The 14,614-nt window shown below is 50.8% G+C and overlaps 1 protein-coding gene across 6 annotated transcripts in view; it reads left to right on the top strand.

Moving 5' to 3' along the window:
* Window positions 1-21: 21 nt before the first annotated feature.
* TRIM25 (tripartite motif containing 25) overlaps window positions 22-14,614 on the top strand; it is a 28,140-nt gene continuing 13,547 nt past the window's right edge. For 4 of the 6 annotated variants that reach the window (XR_014820439.1, XR_014820440.1, XR_014820438.1 and 1 more), the window contains exons 1-4: window positions 22-711; window positions 5,378-5,473; window positions 9,847-10,080; window positions 11,533-11,704. Coding sequence is in view for 1 of the 6 variants with exons in the window: in XM_084983130.1 (XP_084839256.1) it covers window positions 109-711; window positions 5,378-5,473; window positions 9,847-10,080; window positions 11,533-11,704 (1,105 nt within the window). In the remaining 5 variants the exon portion in view is untranslated. Of the gene's footprint in view, window positions 712-5,377; window positions 5,474-9,846; window positions 10,889-11,532; window positions 12,481-13,231; window positions 14,385-14,614 lie in introns of those variants that run through there. The other 2 variants (XR_014820437.1, XR_014820441.1) reach the window with 2 other exon arrangements.

Raw genomic sequence — 14,614 nt, 5'->3', positions numbered from 1 at the left:
GGACCGCCCCTCCTGCAGCTCAGTTTCGTTTCCTTGGAGGCATCGGGGTGATAGCGCAGCAGTCGCGGCAGTTCCCGCGCGTCACGTCGGGTCCCCTCACGGAGCGCCATGGCGGAACTGTGCCCCCTGGCCGAGGAGCTGTCATGCTCCATCTGCCTGGAGCCCTTCAAGGTGCCGGTCACCACGCCGTGCGGCCACAACTTCTGCGGGTTGTGCCTGGATGAGACGTGGGCCGTCCAGGGCCCGCCGTACCTGTGCCCGCAGTGTCGCACGGGCTACGAGACGCGGCCGCAGCTGCGCAAGAACACCGTGTTGTGCGCGGTGGTGGAGCAGTTCCTGCAGGCCGAGCAAGCCCGGCCCGCGGTCCTCGACAGCGATGGCTGGACGCCGCCCGCCCGCGCCGCCGCCTCCAGCCCGGCCGGCCAAGTGGCCTGTGACCACTGCCTACAGGCGACCGCCGTCAAGACTTGTCTCGTGTGCATGGCCTCCTTCTGCCAGGAACACCTGAGGCCGCACCTCGACAGCCCCGCCTTCCGGGACCACCCGCTGCAGCCGCCGGTCCGAGACCTGATGCGCCGCAAGTGCCCCCAGCACAACCGGCTTCGAGACTTCTTCTGCCCTGAGCACAGCGAGTGCATCTGCCACGTCTGCCTGGTGGAGCACAAGACCTGCTCGCCTGCACCCCTGAGCCAGGCCAGCACCGACCTGGAGGTAGGAAGTGGTGGCCGAGGGCACAGAGGGGCAGCCTGGGGCTACTGGGTTGTGCAGAGGGCACCACAGTGGGCTACCTTGGATCACCCCGGGGCGAGGGAGGGGCCTTGCTGGGCCTGAGATGGGGCAGGGGCTTGGGGGTTTCAGGGTAGAAAGGGGCTGGGAGAAGGTACAAACTTCCTCTCATTCCGGGTTCACCTCCCCTATGCCCACCCCACTCACCCATTTTACAAAGGGAACCACTGACGACTCATGCTTGCCTTAAGCCTAGCACTTGTCTGATGATGTTTAGAAGAGGGTTTTGAAGGTCAGATATAGCGCTGGAGGTTACCTCTGTTCTCTCAATAAATCCTGATAGCACCTGGGAGGTGGGTACCATGAGTTCCATTTTACAGCTGAGGAAGTGGAGGTTCAGAGAAGGTCATTTAGCCTGAGCTAACCCTAGTGGCCAAGGGGGAATTGGGCTGCCATCTGGGCTGCCTCCACAGTTGCCTTTTCTCCCCATGGACCAGCCTCAAAACCAAGTCCGCAACATTCAGAGTGTGAGACACTTCTGGAGGTTTGTTGGGGGTCATGTGCGAAAAAGCCTTTGGTGAGCCAGAGACTTCTAGTGACCAGGGAGGATCGTGTTGAGTGGAAGGGTGGGCAGCGTCCCAGGAATTCTTGGATATGATGCACAGGGAGAGCCAGACTCTTGCGCCATAGAGCCCTCTCTCCTGCCTGGCCACTTTTCAGTCCGGGATTGGTCTTCATTCCTAAAGCGAGGAGGTGGGGCCAGGTGGATTCTTAAGAGGGCTTTTGGATCTGTGATGCTTTCAGTGGTTTTGGGATCATAATTTCTCCCTGTGGACTCAAGGCAGAGGCTGAAAAGGTGTAGGCAAAGTTTTGTTATCTAAGCTCAAAAGTGAGGCCTGATTTCCTTTCTCTCATGAGGACTTGTTAAGGGGAGCAAGAAGGGCTGTCCTTATGCTGGCAAAGGAGATATAAGGCCTGTGGCACCAGGACCTGGGTGCAGGCCTTGCTCCCAACTGGCCGCAGCCCACCCCTGGCCTGGTCTGCTTCTCCAGTCTGCCCTGGGTTCCTGTGGACTTTCTCCCTGAGTCCCAGGAGCCAGGCCTCAGGCAGTGCCTGGCCGGTGACTTTGGAGGTACAGTCATCTCAGGTCTGGCCCGCCCAGGTCTCCACCTGCTGCAGGGAAGACCCTGGCTGGTCTTTGGAGCCTGGAGCCCTGCTCTGCCCTGCCAGCGGTGGTTCAGGGCAAGTCCCTGTCGTTCTCTGAGCCTCAGCTTCTTCATCTGTAAAATGGGATTCCTAGCATTCCCTCCCCTGTTTTGGGTCATCTTGAGCTGTGTGGGAAGTGCTTTGTAGGCAGGCCCTACGGGTCAGGCTGCTTAACATGGGCTGTGACCAGAGCTGGATGTTGAGACCTGGGTTTGGATTCTGGCTCTGCTTCCTAGCTGGGAACTCATAAAAGGGGCCAATAGCAATACCTATCTCAGAAGGCTACCGGGAAGATTGAATGAGGCGACCCATAAGCTGGGTTTTACAGTGAATGCTTTGTAGAGCTGCCGTTATCATTTAAGCTGCTCAGAAATGCCCGGAAGAGAGTTTGCTGTGTGGACGGTGTCAGGCTGCCTGGATCCTCTTTGCCTCAGGGTGTGTGAGCCTGAGTTCTAGGGCAACCCGGCTCCTGTGGAGTGGCCTTCTAGGAAGTTCCGGTCATGGCTTAGCAGTAACGAATCCAGCTAGTATCCATGAGGACATGGGTTCGATCCCTGGCCTTACTCAGTGGGTTAAAGATCTGGCGTTGCCATGAGCTGTGGGGTAGGTCGCAGATGTGGCTCGGATCTGGCATTGCTGTGGCTGTGGTGCAGGCCAGCAGCTACAGCTCCAATTAGACCCCCAGCCTGAGAACTTCCGTATGCTCCTGGTGTGGCCCTAAAAAAAAAAAAAGAAGAGCCCTTCTAGAAGTTTTTGTCCAGGAGGCAGAAGGCAAGTAGGGGCAGAAAGGCCCTTCTCAGCCTGGTGTGGAGCCTCAGCTTCCTCAGCCTGCAGGGTCTGGAGCTGGAGTCTGTCACTGGATTATTTGTGTGCCCTACACGCTTGGCTTTTTAATCCTTGTCACAGGCCTTCCTCTGCCACCCGCCCCCCTCCCCCCACCTCCACTACCTCCCAGTGTCCTAGCTGGCTGTGACCTTTAACCCTCTCCTTTTCCAGCCCTACTGCTGGTCCGTACTGGTGGTGGAGCCAAAGCCGGCCCAGCTTGGCTCGGTCACTGGTGCGGGGTGGACTCGGGCCTCTGGGTCCCACATCGAGGCATCAAATCCCCAGTTTGTGAAGGGATCCTCAGAACTTCGAAAAATCCCCTTCCCTTGATTCGGGCATTGTCGCTGCTATCAACATCTTGGCGGCTTTCTTTTTGTCTGTAGCCGTCTACCATCAGGGAACTGTTGTATACAGTTGATTAATGGTGGGCAAAATCTTTCAGAATAATAAGTTCAGGGTCTTGCTAACAGTGGATCTTGGAGGTGAAACCGTTGGTAGCTCCCAGGTGTCCTGAGGTCTCTTCCAACTCCAAGACCAGTGAGACCAGATCTTCCTGGGCCTGACCTTTTTTTTTTAACGGCCACACCTGCGGTTTATGGAAGTTCCCAGGCTATGGGTGGAAGCGGAGCTGCAGCTGCTGGCCTACGCCACAGCCATAGCCACACAGGATCCCAGCCATGTCTGCGACCTATACCACAGCTCACGGCAACGCCGGATCCTTAACCCACTGAGCAAGGCCAGGGATCGAACCTGTGTCCTCTTGAATACCAGTGGGGTTCATTACCACGGCACCACCATGGGAACTCCTGGGCCTGACCTTCTGCCTTTGGCAATAGTTTATCTTGGCCACTGTTAGAGGCCAGGTCAAAGCACACTGTTACAGAGGTCACATCTGAAATGTCATCAGTGACTTGGGCTTTTGGGGTTGAATTAGGTTGGCCTTGGTCTCTTCCAGCTGTTACATGTGACTGTCACTGGGTTGTTCAAGAGTCAAGGTCAGGTTCAGCCCTGCAGAGCTCTGGTGGAGTGGGAAAGGCCATGAAATGGAAGAGAGGGCCAGAGTATTGTTGAGCCAGCCTGTTAGGGAACATATATTTTTTTTCCCTAGAAATTTCCCGTGTGCTTAGTTTGGACATGAGTCTGTAATTGTAACACCCATGAATCGCGATGTGACCTGGGGCAAGCCACTTAAATACTCTGTGCTTCAGTGATCATCTATAAAGGATGGATAACCCTTACCTCCTCGTGTTGTTTTTAGCTTTACATAGTTAATATGTGGAAAACCCGAGAACAATGCCTGGCTTGGAGTAAGTACATGATAAACATTAGCTGCCATTATTGTGGTGGTGATTTTCCTGCTCAGTTCTATGCCCCAACATTTTGCCTGAGAAGGGTGAAATTCAGATACTGATTATGGAAATTTATGGAAATACTAAGAGGCTTCAGATAGTATTAACTTCCATCTTGCATAATCTACCTTTGTATCTGAAGGTGGCTAGGGGCTTAGCAGCGATGCTGAATCCCCTTAATTCAGTTTCAGGGATTGAGCTGTTGGTGAGCCGGTCTTCTGCCGCTTCATCCTTATTCCTATGGTGTAGCCCTCCCTGCCTGTGGCCCTTACAAGTGAGCTTTGGACTCTGATTTGTGTCTCCCTGCCTCTCTGAGGCTGACATCGGAACGAGCAGGTGGTTCTGGGAGAACAACCCCTGAGGCCAGGCTTATCTCTGGGTTTCCTTCTCTTGGATTTTTTTTTTTTTGTCTTTTTAGGGCCACACCCACGGCATATGGAGGTTCCCAGGCTAGGGGTCGAATCAGAGCTCTAGCCTCTGGCCTAGACCACAGCCACAGCAACGCACGATCCAAGCCACGTCTGCGACCTACCCCACAGCTCACGGCAACACCAGATCCTTAACCCACTGAGTGAGGCCAGGTATTGAACCCACAACCTCATGGTTCCTAGTCCGATGCGTTTTCACTGAGCCCCAGTGGGAACTCCTTCTTGGATCTTATCACATAATCCTTCCCTGCTTTGTTAGCTCCTCACTGGTTTTTAGTAGGACCCCCTCCCCCCATATTGTGTCTGCCTTTCTGGCTGTTTGCAGTGGGAGGGTTGGTTTGAACACCCTCCTCTGCCCCTCACTGAAGCAGCTGTCCCAGCTCATTCTGTCTCTGTGAGCTTGGGCACCTTGCTGTCTTCTTTCCTCAGTTTCATCATCTGTGGAGAAGTCCAGAATAACCCAAGCTGAGATTTACTAAGGACATTTGTCCTTGTAGATCTAGGTGCTGTGCTACGGCCTCAGATAATCCCCCTACTAGCCCTGCAGGGTGGAAACAGTTGCATCTATTTCATGGCCAAGGACATAGGTGGGAGGCAGCTGGATAGCTGGGAGTCTAGACTGTCTGGCTCCAAATCCTATGCTTGTAACTTCTTTATTGTCCTGGCCCCCAGAAAGGATGAAGGGAGGGGGGTAAATATGAGAATGTTCCCCCCCTCCAAAAAAAAGCTACAACAGTCAAGACGTGGAAACATCTGTGGGGTAGACTCGGGGTGGTCCCTGGCGTCCAGTGCTGGTGGCGTCTGGGACGAGGTGTTTTCTCACCTGGTTTGTTTCCTCCATAGAACAAGCTGAGGCATAAACTGACTATCATGTACAGTCAGATCAACGGTGCATCGAGAGCGCTGGAGGACGTGAGAGCTAAACAGCAGGATGTGCGGGTGAGTGACGAGGCTTCCCACCAACAGCCTGGCTCTGCAGCCTCCCTCCTCCTCCAGGCAGGACAGGCTCAGCCCTGACTGCCCCATGGCTCATGTTGGGTTCACTCACAGTGTCAGACGTAAACATCAGCCTTTGAAAACATGCAAAAAGCTATGTGCTCAGAGAGATCCTTGACAGACCCAAAACCTTCCTACAGCCCAGCTTTGGGTGGAGGGAATCATTAAAAATTAGGGTTAGGCATTCCTCTTGTGGCTCCAAGGGTTAAGGACCCGATGTAGTCTCCATGAGGATGTGGGTTCCATCCCTGGCCTTGCTCAATAGGTTAAGCATCCCTCGTTGGCAGTGTAGGTCAAAAATGCGGCTTGGGGAGTTCCCGTAGTGGCTCAGTGGTTAATGAATCCGACCAGGAACCATGAGGTTGCGGGTTTGATCCCTGGCCTTGCTCAGTGGGTTAAGGATCCGGCGTTGCCGTGAGCTGTGGTGTAGGTCGCAGACTCGGCTCGGATCCTGCGTTGTTGTGGCTTTGGCGTAGGCTGGTGGCTACAGCTCCAATTCGACCCCTAGCCTGGGAACCTCCATGTGCCGTGGGAGCGGCCCAAGAAATGCCAAAAAGACAAAAAAAAAAAGAAAAAGAAAAAGAAAAAAAGAAAATGCGGCTTGGATCTGGCATTGCTGTGGCTGTGGTGTAGGCTGGCAACTGCAGCTCTGTTTTGACTCCTGGCCTGGGAATTTCCACATGCTGTGGGTGTGGCTATAAAATTAAAAAAAGAAAAAAGAAAAAAAAGTAGAGTGAAAACAGTAATATAAAAAGTGGTAATGAGTTAAGTGGGAGAAAGACAGGAAGGAAAAGTTGCATCTGTTTATTTTTTAAAGTGTATTCATTTTCTAGGGCTACTGAAACAACTTAGCACAAACTTGGCTTATGACAACGGAAGTGTGGTCTCTCACAGTTTTGGAGGCCAGACCTCCTAAGTGTCAACAGGGTCATACTCCTTCCAAAAGTTCTGGGGAAGAGTCCTTCCTTGCCTCTTGCAGCTTCTGATGGTTCAGGCGTTCCTTAGCCTGTGGCCGCATCACTCTAATCTCTGTCCTCATCTTCATATGTCCTCCTCCCGCCGTGTCTTCTCTCCTTTTATTTCTTTTTTTCTTTCTTTCTTTCTTTTTTTTTTTTTTTTGTTTGCTTTTTAGGGCCACATCCACAGCACGTGGAGGTTCCCAGGTGAGGAGTCCAATTGGAGCTACAGCTGCCGACCTACGCCAGAGCCACAGCAACATCAGATCCGAGCCTCGTCTACAACCTACACCACAGCTCACGGCAATGCCGGATCCTTAACCCACTGAGCAAGGCTAGGGATCGAACCCACAACCTCATGGTTCCTAGTCGGATTCGTTTCTGCTGTGCCATGACAGGACCTCCCATCTCCTTTTATTTCTAATAAGGATACCGGCCATTGGATTTAGGGTCCACCCTGGTAATCTAGGTGATTTCATCTGGGGATTCCTACTTTAATTGCATCTGCAAAGACTCCTTTTCTAGGTAAGGTCCCATTTACAGGTTCTGGAAAGTGGATGTATCTTTGGGGGCCACTATTCAACCCATTACAGGAAGTAGAGGAAAAAAGACTAGAAGGAAATAACGGTAAAGGAGGAGTAGTGCAAAGGTTGGAGTGGTGGGAATAGGGATGTTTTTTCCCCTCTAGTTTTCATAATTTTTGTAAAGTTATAATGTTCTTATATTGAAAGGAGAGTTGATTTTTAAGCAGCTCATTCTGAAGCTGCAGCATCCAGTTCTATTGCGGCAGCTGTGGTTCCATTAGATGACATCTGGGCTAGACTACTAGCCTCTGATACTTTGGTCATATCGGCAAATCTCCGAGCCTTAGTTTTCCCATCTGTGTGAAGGAATCACAACTTCTGTCCAAAGGTGACTCTGTGGGGAGTTCCCATTGCAGTGCAGCGGAAACAAACCTGACTCATATCCATGAAGATGTGGGTTCGATCCCTGGCCTTGCTCAGTGGGTCAGGGATACAGTGTTGGCATGAGCTGTGGTGTAGGTTGCAGACGTAGCTCAGATCCCGTGTTGCTGTGGCTGTGATGTAGGCTGGCAGCTGCAGCTCCAATTCGACCCCCAGCCTGGGAAGTTCCATATGCCACAGGTGCGACCTTAAAACAAACAAACAAACAAGCAAGCAAAAAACCAAAAAAAAGCCCCAAAACAAAGATGACTATGTGGCTTAAATGAAAGGATGCACATGAAAGTAGTTGTATCAGTCGGGGGGGGGTGGTGGTGCAGGCTAAACTGCTGTAACAAAGATACTCCCCAAATTCAGAGACTTAAGTTGGATAGATGTTTATTTTGCTCACTGTGACCATTCAAGGCCAGACCAGAACAACTCAGGCTAGAGGGGTAGCTCTGCTCCGTGTGATCTTTCAGGTTCCGGATCTTTCCTTCTTATTGTCCTTCCTCATCTCTTTGGTTGCAGCCGAATCACCATTACATGTTTTTTTGTTTTTTTTTTTTTTTCCCTGGCCTGTGAGCCTTGTCACAGGCTAGAAAGAAGGAAGGACGCTAGGAGGAAGAATATTGCATCTTATTATCACTTTTGCTTCTGTTTCATTCAGAACAGCTTAGTCACATGACCAAGCCCAGCTGCAGGGGAGGCTGGGAAATGTAGTCTGTGGTGGGACAGCCTCACGCCCATCTGAACCCCAGGGGCTGTTCTCTTACGGAAAAGAGGAGAAGGAGGATGAATCCTCAGGGGCATTGGTAGGCACACTGGGAGTGGCAAAGTGTTGGATAAAGAAATAATTAAATTCCAACCTCTCTGCCCCTCTTGTGTGTGTTTCTGTTTGTGATGTTTCATTCTGAGCTGCTGAGTTACCCAATGTGTAAAGTGAAACGGAAGCTTCTAGAGCAGAAATAGAAATAGAAAGTGAGCCATATATAACTTTAATTTGAAAAGCACATGAAATTAATTTTAATAACATATTTTACTTAACTCAGCATACCCCAGATATTTTAATCAATAAAGTGTTGAGATAGTTCATATTCCTTTCTTTTGTACCAAGTCTTTGAAAACCAGTGTGTGTTTTACACTTAGAGCACAGCTTGATTTGCATGAGCCATGTTTCAAGTGATTTGTAGCTAGAGGTAACAAGTGGCTATAGCATTGGATAGTGAAGTTCTAGAGGAAATTTTCTGAAGCAGCTTCATACCCTTAAAACTGCCCATGTACTGCTTCCCAGCTTGAGAAATAAAATATCACCGGAGTTCCCATCGTGGCTTAGTGGTTAACGAATCTGACTAGGACCCATGAGGTTGCGGGTTTGATCCCTGGCCTTGATCAGTGGGTGAAGGATCCGGCATTGCCATGAGCTGTGGTGTAGGTTGCAGACACGGCTCGGATCTGGCATTGCTGTGGCTCTGGTGTAGGCTGGTGGCTACAGCTCTGATTCGACCCCTAGCCTGGGAACCTCCATGTGCATATTTTCTGGAAAAAAAAAATCACCAAGGAAGATAAAACCTCCACTTTGCTTCTCCCTTTTTATATCCCCTTCCACTCTTCCAGAAGCAACTACTATCCTGAATTTATTGATCCATTCCCATGTGTTCCTCTCTGCTTTTATTACATAGTTTTCCTTTAGCAATAAATGATATCATTGTTTGTTTCTTTTCTTTTTTCTTTTTGTCTTTTTGCTATTACTTGGGCCGCTCCCACGGCATATGGAGGTTCCCAGGCTAGGGGTCCAATCAGAGCTGTAGCCACCGGCCTACGCCAGAGCCACAGCAACTCGGGATCCAAGCCGTGTCTGCAACCTACACCACAGCTCACGGCAACGCCGGATCGTTAACCCACTGAGCAAGGGCAGGGACCAAACCCGCAACCTCATGGTTCCTGGTCGGATTCGTTAACCACTGCGCCATGATGGGAACTCCCATTCTGTTTGTTTCTAAGCTTTGTATAAAGGCATCATACGGGCTGTCTTCTTCTACAAGTTGTTTCGCCCTCATTAGTGTTTAATATTCCATCCTGTGAATAATTTTCAGGCTTCCACTGAAGACATTCAGGTCGTTTCTAGGGTTTTGCTAATTCAGACAGTGCTGCTTCGAGCAGTCTTGTTCGTCTCAGGGGCAGAGGTCTGAGATTTTTTTTTCTCGAGTCTGTTCTTTGGCTTGAGTTGGGATCTTAGGGGATAAGCCCCTTCAAATCTACCGGATATTGCCAGATTGCTTTCCAGAGTGGTTGTGCCCATTTGTACTCCCACCAAGGACAGGTAGAGTTCCTGGTGCTCCATGTCTCACCAGCCCCTGGTCTTGCGGGTTAGCTTTTTTGCCCATCTAATGGGTTCCCTCTTGTTCTGGCGTCTCAGGAGGTTGCGCACAGGAAGATGGACCAGCTTAGACAAGAATACATGGAAATGAAGGCTCACATTGATGCTTATGAGGCCAACTCGACTCGAAAAATAAAAGAAGAAGAGAAGAGGGTCAACAGCAAGTTTGACCACATTTACCAGGTCCTCCTCAAGAAGAAGAGTGAGATCCAGACCCTGAAGGAGGAGGTGGAAGTTGCCCTGACTAAGGGGGACGAGTTTGAGTTTCTGGAGGTGGGTTGTAGGAGGACCTTGTTGAATCCTCTTTCTGCTTGGCGTGATGGTGTGGACTAGGCGGGTGTGGCGGGAGACCCTCCAGGACTTGGGGCTGTGGGAGGTCACGGGAAACATCCCTGGGACACATGCTGTCTTAGTTTTCAACATTTCTTTTTTTTCGTCTTTTGTCTTTTTAGTGCCGCACCCACAGCATAGGGAGGTTCCCAGGCTAGGGGTCGAATCGGAGCTGTAGCCCCCAGCCTACGCCAGAGCCACAGCACTGTGGGATCTGAGCCGCGTCTGCGACCTACACCACAGCTCACGGCAACACTGGATCCTTAACCCCCGGAGCAAGGCCAGGGATCGAACCCGCAACCTCATGGTTCCTAGTCAGATTTGTTAACCACTGAGCTACGACAGGAACTCCAGTTTTCAACATTTCATGACAACTTCCCACACATTGAGTGGCTCAGAAGAACGTCTGTCTGTTACCTCACACTTTCCATGGCTCAGGGTCATGGCTTAGGTCTCACCAGGCTACATTCTTTATGGAGCTCAGGGTTGTCTTCCAAGCTCACAAGCTTGTTGGCAGAATCCAGTCTCTTGTGGTGCAGGACCAGGGTCCCTGTGTCCCTGCTGGCAGTCAGCCAGGTCCCCTTAAAGTTCCTATAGACTGCCTTGATTCCTTGCCCCATGACCCTCTCTCAGCTTGGCAGCTTACTTCAAAACCAGCAGAAAGGAGTTCCCTGGTGGCTCAGTGGGTTAAGGACCTGGCATTGTCACTACTGTGGCTCGGGTTGCTGCTGCTGTGTGGGTTTAACCCCTGGCCTGGGAACTTCCAACTACTAGGGGCACTGCCAAAAAAAAAAGAATTTCTCCCTCCAGCCCAGTCCCTCTTTTAAGGACTTTTACCTGATTAAGCGAGGCCCACCCAGGAGAATCATCTTTCTGATTAACTCAAAGATTCAGGATCTTAGTAATATCTGTAGCTTTTTCTTTTTTTTTCTTTCTTTCTTTCTTTTTTCTTTTTTTTTTTTTTTTTTTTTGCCTTTAGAGCTGCCCAGGCTAGGGGTCAAATTGGAGCTGCAGCTGCTGGCCTATGGCCACAGTCACAGCAACACGGGATCCAAGCTGCATCTGTGACTTAACACCACAGCTCATGGCAACACCGGATCCATAACCCACTGAGCGAGACCAAGGATCGAACTTTTTTTTTATTATTATTATTACTCAGTGAATTTATTACATTTGTAGTTGTACAATGAATATCACATCCAATTTTATAGGATTTCAGGAATCGAACTCAAAGTGATACTTTAACCTCCAGTGACTTCTGGCTATAATTTGAGAGACCGATTGGACTTAGAACCTGTGGCAAAGGGAAACTCCTTCTGGGGCTCTCATATGAAGCCTGAGTCCTGGCCCCAGCTTCCCCAAAGTGGCCTGGACTAACCCCCTGGCTTGTTGCAGAAAGCAGCAAAACTACAAGGAATCACCACGAAGCCTGTCTACGTCCCCAAGGTGGAGCTGAACCATGAGCTGATAAAGGGCGTCTGTCAGGGCACCTCCGACCTCAAAAACGAGCTGAAGTGGTACCTCAGACAGTCCCAGGACAAGAAGCCCGAGGAGCCCACTGCCCCAGGTAGCCATCGGCAACCTCCCGGGCTCTCTCCCAGCACCCCAGAAATGGGGAGGGGTCCCTTTGGCGTCTTGGGGTGGGAGAGAGGCTCTTGATCTGAAGAACTGGGGCTTGAGTTTCAGGGGTTACAGGACAGTTGTCCTCCATCTAGGAGAGTCCTCCATCTAGGGAGTCTTGGCCTCATCCTGAGATTGTAGCCATCCTTCCTAAAACCTTTTTGGAGGCTGGATGTTGTGATGGGACTTTCTAGATGGGCTCTTTCTGTCTGAGTCATGTAACGGAACCAAACTTGGGTCTGCTTACCCGAGTGCGTTCAGGCCAAGTGACGAACACGGGGTCGTGATGATGGAAAGTGCGGTGTGTGTTGCAAGATACCAAACACGGAGTCTGGCTAGACTGGTAGCTAGTGCTTAAAAGGCCCCCCACTCCCCAAAGGCTTTCAGGGAAAGGTTTTTAAGAACAAAGTGAGGGAGTGGGGTTGTGGGCTGTGTGATTAGCTCGTGGACATCGTTTTGATTGGTGGGTGGTGAGATAAACATCAACCTTTTGGTTCCTGCCTGTCTGGGGTTTATGTGTTTGTGGGCAGCACACAGTTAACTTCCTCCTTCCAGTGGGGGTTTCAGTATCTGCAAAACAGCTCAAGGATCAGGCTCAGATTATTGTCTGTAGCCCTTGAGGAGGAGCTAAATGTCCTTGACTTTGTTTAATGACTAAACTCTTTTTTTTTTTGGTCTATTTTGTCTTTTTTTTTTTAGGGCCACACCCGAGGCATATGGAGAGTCCCAGTCTAGGGGTCCAATCAGAGCTACAGCTGCCAGCCTACACCACAGCCACAGCAACGCGGGTTCTGAGCTGCATCTGCAACCTACACCACAGCTCACAGCAACACCAGATCCTTAACGCACTGAGTGAGGTCAGGGATTGAACCTGCAACCTCATGGTTCCTAGTCGGATTCGTTTCCGCTGTGCCACAACAGGAACTCCTAAACTCTTATTGTTTTGTCTTGCTTGACTGTTTGCCTTTCTTTCTGCATTGTCTCACTTCTATGATTAAATTTACTCTTTGAGGGAAGGCCTAGGAGGTTAAAGGTTTTCTACAGAAGAGAGACCGGTGGAGAGTGCCTGTTTGGGTGGGGAGAAGGGTCTCTTTTGGGAAGAAGGACCCCATGGGGTCCTGCTCCATTACTGAGTCTGAGGTTGGCTCAGATGGGTTTTGAATGGATTCTGGGTTGTGGGGTGATTTGGTAGGGAAATGGCTAATTTGGGGGTCAGAGAAACATGGAATTCTTCCCCTACTCTTCCGCTTATATCCAACCCATTATCAGATTTGGCTTCTAAAATATATCCTGATGGAAGTTCCCATTGTGGCTCAGTGGAAATGAATCCGACTAGTATCCACGAAGATGCAAGTTCAATCCCCGGCCTCACTCAGTCGGTTAAGGATCTGGTGTTGCCGTGAGCTGTGATCTAGGTCGCAGACTGACTCGGATCTGTGTAGGCTAGCAGCTACACCTCGGATTTGACCCCTAGCCTGGGAACGTCCATACACTGCAGGTGCAGCCCTTAAAAAGCAAAAATAAAATAAAGCCCCAGTCCACACTGGCCTGCTGTCCATTGCAGCACCTGCGGTAGCTTCTTAACGAGCCCCTTCTGCGTCCACCCACCCCTGTTGCAGGTGGAGAGAGCTTTTCAGGATACAAATCTGATCTCTCAGGACCTTCTCCTCTACCTCCTCTTCAGAGAACTTCCATTGCTTTTAGATTATGGACCCGACTCCTTGACCCCAGCTTTCAAGCCCCTGCCTGGTCAGGCCCTGTCTATCTGTCCAGCCCCGAAGTACCTCCTCTTCCCATACATCCCTCTGCACTCAGTTCCTCAGATATGTTAAGCTCCCTGCCACAGGGCCTTTGTACGTGCTCCTCCTCCGGCCTTGAGGGCTCAGCTCAGACTCCACTATCTTCACCAAGCGGCTCCTCTCAGCCTTTAGAGATCAGCTGAAACATTACACTTAGCAAACTTCCTGTTGCCACTCTTGCGCTTTAGACTAGGTCCCAGGTTCCTTATCATACCCTGGGGCCCTTGGCACCCCTGGCATTTTTTTTTTTTGTCTTTTTTTTTTTTTTTTTTTTTTGTCTTTTTTGGGCCACATCCATGGCATATGGAGGTTCCCAGGCTAGGGGTCTAATTGGAGCTGTAGCTGCCGGCCTACGCCAGAGCCACAGCAATGCGGGATCCGAGCCGCATCTTCGACTTATACCACAGCTCACAGCAACGCCGGATCTTTAACCCACTGAGTGAGGCCAGGGATTGAACCTGCAATTTCATGGTTCCTAGTCAGATTCACTTCTGCTGCACCATAACGGGAACTCCCTGGCATTTTACTCTTGCCTGCCATTCCTGTCCCCTGCCAGATCGCGATCAGTGAGGGCAGGGGCTGGGTCTGTTTTCAAGCAACACTCCCTGGCGCCTGGCACAGAGCCTGGCACATGGTGGATCTTTGCTGTATAATCCAGAGGATGGGCCTGAGTCTTAGCCTGGACAGCTGGGTGGCTCTGCAGAAGGCATGACGCAGCCATGATGGAGGGGAAAGCTGTTGGTGAAGTAGCTGTGGTGTTTGCTTTAATGAGACATCAGCGATCACTGGTCTGGGGGAGGAGGGTTGAGAGAGACCAGAGGGCGGGAAAGGAACTTCTAATTACTGCCACTCACCAGGCATCTTTTTTGTTTGTTTGTTTGTTTTGGTTTTTTCTAGGGCCGCACCCACGGCATAGGGAGGTTCCCAGGCTAGGGGTCTAATTGGAGCTGTAGCCGCCAGCGTACACCACATCCACAGCAACGCGGGATCCGAGCCACATCTGTGATCTACACCACAGCTCACGGCAACGTCGATCCTTAACCCACTGAGTGAGACCA

The sequence above is a fragment of the Sus scrofa genome, chromosome 12 (assembly GCF_054392235.1).
Source record: "Sus scrofa isolate SSC_HxYL_T2T_F1_AM1 chromosome 12, Sscrofa_HxYL_maternal_Yorkshire_Landrace_v2.0, whole genome shotgun sequence".
NCBI lineage: Eukaryota > Metazoa > Chordata > Mammalia > Artiodactyla > Suidae > Sus > Sus scrofa.
The sequence above is the reverse complement of the archived record's forward strand: the minus strand, read 5'-3'. Positions and strand labels throughout refer to the sequence as shown.